Consider the following 7644-nt stretch of genomic DNA (forward strand, 5'->3'; position numbering starts at 1 on the left):
GACGGTTATTGCGGGAATATGAATTTTCTGACTAACGATAAGGTGCAATATATCAATAAATCTATCCTTCAAGCACTACATATTACACTCGATAAGTATAATATTGTAAATCTGTCTTCTAAAAGTTTTCAGCGCATTAAAATTCTTAAATTCAAATTTTTAGTGCCGTTCAAGTTACCAATAAAGTTGAGCAACATACAACTAATAGCAATCTTCAAACCACTAATTCTCCCGCCCCCGTATGTTTTTACAATTCTCATTGATATCTGCAACCATTCACAAGTTTTCGGTTTTTAAATCATACATAATTCTTCATGGTATAAAACTCATAACTGGTTTTAAATTTTTTATAAACTTCAAAAGTTTTGCTGTTTTCTATTTCCGAGGGACATTGCCGCTATTAATCAGAAAACAAGTGAACAGGTAGCGCTGTTGATAAGAAAACGATAGAAAAAACTTTTCGATATTTTCCTTAAGTGAATAAATTTTTTAATTGACATTTTAGTAAATTTGATTAAATTAGCTTCAAAATTAACAAGTTTACAATAGGAAGTTTGGAATCATCCTTCCATACCTCTATTTCTTGTTAGCAAGATTAAAATCTGCAAATCCCTATCACTCATTTAAGCTGTTCGCGTCATATCGTCATCACTCTTGCGCTTTGATTTTGTACAGAAAAAAAGTTTCGTGTCAGATTGCTTGTTGCTCCGTCAAACAAGATCTTATATGACCAGGGAGTCTTAAAAAAAATACATATGTTGCCAACTCTAACACAGTCCTGTTGCCATAACTTCGACTAATTTGATCTGTAACTAAATAAAAATGTCTGAATTTAGCTTGAAAAAATTCATTTAGAGCTTATAATTTCCACTTCTGCTAGACCATCCTTTAAAAACTTATAATTGTACCAAATAAGTTTCTTTTTTCTTCAAAAGGTGATTTGCTAATTGATGGAATGGTCAATGACGTCGCATTGGATATGGTGGCAAAGAAATCTAACAACATTCCCCTTAATGGCTACAAAGTATTCGTGAGAGATTTTCACAGCGATGGATCCTTGGCTGCATCTCCAATTAATGGCCACAATGTTCATTCTTTGGATCAGGCTATTGTAAAGCACAATAGAGAAGAATTTGTGAAGGAATTGCAGGTATGTATCCGTAATTTAAATGTAAGTTCATCTGAGACTTGTGATGTGATACAAATGACCATTGATATGGTCGGAAAAACATTTTCTTTGTAGTTAACTTAAACTACTTTTTTTCTAATGTAGCGACTACAAATTACTTTCGTTACTTTTACGAGCTTTACGCTACGTTTGTCATTTGAGAGCACGAGCCTGGAATGGTAAAAAAAGAAAAAAATTAAGTAACACTGTAGACAAACTTGCGTAGTGTTTGTTTGGTGCAACAAGGCCACATCTAGCCCTTTAAACTTAATACATTTAATTCACAACCAAAAATGCAATTATTCAAGCCAAGAACTAGATTTAGAATATAAGGATAAGATTACAGGGAATTTTTTCAAAGATAAGATTTGAAGCAATCTGTCATATTAATTTTATCTGTTCATAATTTGTTTTAAAAAGGGTATTTAAAAATTTTATATCAAACGAAGACAGCATTAAAAGCAGAAAAACATACTAGTTTATATTTTTCTTTATGGTCCGACTTATTTTTGAACTCCACTTGATTTTGTATCTTTGTGCACATAATTTTGATTCTTCATCTCGTGAGGGTCCCGCAGTGGACTGATCGTTAAGACACGGTTCCCTGCAGATCACCGAAGGCAAGCATCACTGGCTGCGGTCAGTGTGCGGGTGAGTGACCACTTGGATCAGTCTGCGTAGGGACCGAGGGTGTGCGGTATTGGTCCTCGTTAAACCGTTCTACCGTAAAGTGCTTAACTACGCGTGCAGGTCGTCGGGCTACCGAAGCGGGGGGTGCATCCCCTCTGCAGAGGATCAAAATTGTGATGGCATGTCTTCGGATCATCCCGAGGGATGTTTCCCAGACAGTCGCCAATAGCCCATTGTGCAGCTCTAGTGCGACGTAAATGAACTACAACCAACAATCATCTCGTGAGGATAAACTATTCAACATATTATATATTAAAAAATGATGCTATAGTATTGTCAATAAATATCATGCATGACATATTTCAGAATTCGAAAAACAGTTTTAAACAATAAAAATATTGATTTGATATTTATGAAAAGCAATCTCTTACATTTGCTCCTAATTTTTTTCCCTCTAACTTTAAAACACAGTTTAAACCAACGTTAAAATATCGCTTTGCCCACTCAGTTTAAAGCGCTGTTAACTCAACTAACTTAAATCCCATACAATTTATTTTTGGCAAGTATAGCCGCTACTGACAGCTTTCATTACTTTAAACTTTATAATTATGAATGAAATTTTTTCATCTCCTTAAAATATTCGTGCGCCTGATTTTATTTATTTTTAACCTCAGCTATTTAGCAAACCTTTAGAAGCTAGAAGTTATCTCTTCTCCGATTTGATTAACGACATATCACTTTCTGGAATAACCTCGACATTCTTCGAAGCTGTCAACAGTTTAAATGGAACACTGAGTTACCTGAAGAATTTGAGTTACGAGTACTGGCAACAACTTAGTGAGCATCTGAATGTGGTGCACAGTAAGTACATCTTCAGATGAAACTACCTCATGCTGTTTTTATTTTTATCTTCATCTCCCTCTATTCTTTTCAGATAAAGTATCGAAGTTTGCATATTTCATTTTACTGCAAGAGATTAATTTGGGTCCAACCATGAAAATACTGCAAGGATATCGCTTAGAGTAAGTATCTGTTCTTTATATTGACTGTACAACTAATTGTACTAGGTCATTATTAACATTACCATAAATATTTTAACATTGGTTTTTGGGAATAAACTTCAAATTCGTATGGCAGAATTGAATTATCTAATGAATAATAAACTTTTCAATTTTTACTCTTTCACAGTTCTCAATTCTTTAAATTATCAGAAAAATTATTAAATTTATAATTGGAAATATTATAATCGGAAATATAATCTAAAAGATAATTGTTTTATGAATTTACTAATATTAAATTAAAAAATCTAAAGTTTAAATGCAATCGGTTAAAAAATATAGTACTTTTCATAATTATCTGTATTCAGCATTTTCTCATTTAATACAGCATGACTACCTGTTAAACAACATATGGTAGTAATAAAATTTTATTTTGAGATGTATTTGCATACATTGGGAGCTTGTTTTGCAATTTTTCAGACACTCTACGAGTGAATTCTCCCATTCTATGGTCATATGGACATCTCAGAAACAATGCACTTACCTTGAAAGATGCTGTCACGAGGAATACTCTTACTGGATAAGGGTGAAGAAGTCTGGTCACTTGATTGTGGACAGCGAACCAGAGCCAGGAAGATTATATCCAATACCTGATCCAGTTCTCACTCCAACGCGAAAAGACTTCTTCATATGGACGAATGCAAGAGGTTTTCAACCTAAATGGTGAGTACTACAATATTTTTATCTATTTTATGGTTCGTAAACTATTCCCTTTCCTCTAAACATTTAGTTAAAAACTTGCATGCTAGATCGTAGCACCATGAATTTCAATGCATCACTCGCGTCCTACACAGCTATTCGACCCACTTAGCAACTATTGCCTGCCAGGTGGCCGAGCGGTTAGCGTACCGGACTGCGAACCAAAAGGTTGCGGGTTCGTATCCCGCATAGAGTATGGATGTATTTGGCTGTTCTCTGTTGTGTCCCACACTGAACTGATCGTAAAGACACGTTTCTCTGCAGAACACCTATGTCAGGCATCACTGGCTGTGGTCTATAAATTGGTGGGTGACCAGCTTGCGTGCGGACCGAGGGTGGACGGTATCACTCCTCTTTAAACTGTTCTACCGTAAAGTGCTAAACTTTGTGCGCAGGTCGTCGGTCTACCAAAGCGAGGGAATCATCTCCTCTGCAGAGGATCAAAACTGCGATTGCATGTCTTCGGATCATCCTCGGGGATGTTTCCCAGACCGTCGCCAATAGCCCATTGTGCAGTTCTAGTGCGATGTAAATAAAGTGCCTACCTAATTGTCCCTGTTGTGTGAATGTAGCTCACCCTATGAACATGTATCTGTGGCAGTGTAGGGTTGATAATGCTAGCCTCCGTGATTTAGGTTGTTAAGTTTCAGGTGCCCACAGAGTAACTTTTAAGAGCAACACTTCCAGCGTCTTTCGAGGCAAAGAGCGAAAGTTCAATGCCTGCCTCTAAAAAAAACTTCAAAACAATTTCCAGCAGTTTAAGTTTCCATCTCTCGCGTTATATGGTGCTACTAAATTAACAGTAATCGCAGTTGAACAGTGGGATATTAATCCCACTGTTTACTTGTGACTATACGAAACACAACACAGCAGCAACTAAACTCTTAAAAATTAAGACACAGAACTGCACTGGTGTGCCAAACGCTCACGGCCTCTCACTTAACCATTTCTGTCACTTCCGTTAACCAGATGAGCATTGTAGCGAAGACTGCTTCTTAAAGCAACCTTATCTGCAGAGACTGAGTTAGTAATTGAGTACCTTCCCAGAACCTTTAGTTTAGAGACTTAAGGAAATGCAACCTAGACACACTACCAACCTGAAACAAAATCGTTCTATTTTAGATGTTAAAATTCCATAGTCAGTGTTCTATCTATATATTCAACTAAATTGAAATTTTTTGATCTTTTTTTTTAACATAAAAGTATCTTTTATGAAAATAAATCTTTTGAGCTACATAACCTTTTATAGCTTTTAATACATATCGAACTTATCAGTTTTATTGAATGTGCCAAAAACACAACAACCAAGCTTTTAAACTTTTTGAAGTTTAAATTTCATACTAAGCTAAAAAAATCTCTCCTAAATTTAAAATGTCTGAGAGATCAATCTAAAACAAATGTTTCATTTTTTCTTTTCATATACTAAGAACTTTAAAGATAGTTTTATTTATTTTTAAACAAGGTGCAATGATAAGAGGGACGAGAAAATGAAGCTTGCATCTTTAACAGATTCCAAATACTTGGATGTATTTATGGAGATTAAGAATTCACCAACCTTGAGTGACATAAAATCATTCAGAAGAGTCCATTTGTATGCTGTAGCCGGATTCTATTATGATAGAAAAGAGGGTAAGAATAGTTACCTATTTTTAATTAATGATTTGAAAAGCGTTAATATTTATAAACAATTGGTTCAAGAAATTTTCAAGATGCATCCATTGAAGCTTGAAAGAAGTAAGGTGTTCAAAAATGGACACTTTTAAATATTTTTAGTCTCTAAGGAAACAATACACATTAAGTCAAAGTAATGAGTAAAATGTTTTTATCAAACTTTAACGAATCATTATAGTGATTGATCAGAGCAAATAAATTAATATATTCAAAAGCCACTTTATTCAATTAATAGAGCTGAAATTAGCTGTGGTCACAGTAGTCACATTAAACTGTGTAGTTGTCAACATTTTTAGTTTTGATATCAACTAGATGTTTTACAGGGTAAATCTTAATAATAATAATTCGGAGTTGGACAAAATTGATTTTTCTTTTGTTTCTCTTAATCTGACTCCATATACTTATTCTTAGTTCCTCTTACAAAGACTCTAAAGCTGGTATTTTTTAAACATCCTATGGATATTCAATTGTGGATACAGGATTTTCTTTCCAGGATTTCGTAACGTAACTTTAAAACTTTTAATAGATTTTTGCAATTTTATTGAGATTGTATTGAAGTATATTGTTTGAATTGTCATTTTGAAACGCGTGGATAACTCTTGGGCATTTTTAATTTAAAAGACATTAAATATTCAACACAAATTACTCGTAAATGAATCCTTCAATATCCTTTCAGGTGTTTACAGCAACGCTGTAGTCTACATATTCAACGAAGTAAAACGTGAATGGTCAGAGCATCAAATCCTGCCCTCTTCAGGCGTCTTATCCCTGGATGTCACTCGTGACTCAGAAGACAATATCTTATTGGCTATTGGATCGGGAATAGGGTCGTATTCATCTGTCTACAAGTGGGATGACGCTCAACATGAAGTAAGTTGATAGTATCGTAAGTTATTGTAACAATAACTTACTAACCTAATTAAAGAACATATATTAATATTAAAGTGAAAAAAAACTCAATCGAAATCTATCAAATTTTTAAGGAAGGCTGATGTACAAGATATCAAAACCTGTTTAATTGTCGATTGTAACTCAAAGGTACTTCTAATAACTAAACTTATCAACGTTTCCTCTGGGTATCTAACACGTTTTGATGTTTGCAGTTCCACCTTCTTTGGTAGTGATTCGTGAGATTTTGTTAAAGGTATACTTTCTTAGACTTCAGATTCGGAATGTATTTCCTTTTTCTCAATTTTTGATAAGGATCCTTAAGATTATTAGCGGTCAGTACAGAACACCGTGTATATTTCTAACTAACATGATCCTAAAATTCACTTGAAAAAGTTTTTGATATCCACTCTTTAAAAGTGTCCATTTAAAGTATTTCTAACCTTATTTTTCTTCAGCTTTATTACATAAATATCAATGTTGTAAGGAGTCTATTTTCTTGTAGTTTAAGATCTTGCAATATGTTAGCTCGACGTACGTCACAAGCACATTATGGCTGAAACGTGGACAGATCCAGCTTCTGGCCATGGCCAACGTGGACGAGTGGCCCAGCAAAGAAGGTTTCTGCACTGAAATGGTTTCTGGTGGAGAGATAAATATTTATACTTACGACTACAGCATTCAATGGATTCAAAGCATTCCTTTGAGTGGAGTGATTTCTTTAGTGCACTTCACTTTCGAAGGTAAGCAGTCAATTTTTTTATAGACAGTAAAATAAATTAAACAAGTCAACCCATGAAGTATTTAAAGTTTATTTCCGATTGGATATAATTAATTATAATAAATTGTTAATATGAGCAATAAGATGAGGAATTTCAGTTCTCATATGCGCAGCATTGAACTCCGTAAATAAGTACCATGCCGCTTATATGATGGCATTGATCTGTTAAGTTTTAAAATAACTTTAAATTCTGTTTCTTTTAAGCATGAAGTTAACCTTCTGAGCATTTTAGTGATCTTTCCTTTATTTCTGTATCAAACTGTATAACGCTGCCTTATGTTGTGAATTGAGTTAATTTCATTTGAAATAAACGCAAAATAACTATCGGAACTTGGCCTGTTAAACTTTACATAGACTCAATCTTTTAACACGTTCGCGCCAATCTTGCATGAGTAGCATCCAGAGCAAACAAATTAAGTCGGAATATGGAGTTAGTAATTCAATTTGTCTTATCGACGATCAGCACGTTTAAATCAGATTTAACTTTTTTATTTTTCTTTGACTTTGTCTATAAAGATGTGACCTCACAATCTAAATTCCGACTAGTTATCGCACTCGGATATCTACAAAAGCTGTGCTCCCCAGCTTTTTTATTGCATACGACCGATCAATGTGTGATAATTTTACCACGGCCTGTCGAGACATGGGTAAAGAGACGTTGATTGTTTATATTTTAGATTGTTTTGATTCAATAATTTTAATTTAATTGCATTTAAACATGATTTAAATGCACGTAAATATTTATTTTG

The 7644-nt window shown here is 34.1% G+C and overlaps 1 protein-coding gene across 2 annotated transcripts in view; it reads left to right on the forward strand.

Moving 5' to 3' along the window:
* LOC107442643 (uncharacterized) overlaps positions 1-6857 on the forward strand; it is a gene marked incomplete at its 3' end in the record, with an annotated part of 46694 nt that extends 39837 nt beyond the window's left edge. For both annotated transcript variants that reach the window (XM_071181124.1, XM_043052208.2), the window contains 7 exon segments: positions 936-1150; positions 2473-2659; positions 2733-2820; positions 3277-3519; positions 5018-5184; positions 5903-6096; positions 6620-6857. In XM_071181124.1, the coding sequence (XP_071037225.1) occupies positions 936-1150; positions 2473-2659; positions 2733-2820; positions 3277-3519; positions 5018-5184; positions 5903-6096; positions 6620-6857 (1332 nt within the window).
* Positions 6858-7644: the final 787 nt, after the last annotated feature.

Source organism: Parasteatoda tepidariorum, chromosome 5 (assembly GCF_043381705.1).
Source record: "Parasteatoda tepidariorum isolate YZ-2023 chromosome 5, CAS_Ptep_4.0, whole genome shotgun sequence".
Taxonomy (NCBI): domain Eukaryota; kingdom Metazoa; phylum Arthropoda; class Arachnida; order Araneae; family Theridiidae; genus Parasteatoda; species Parasteatoda tepidariorum.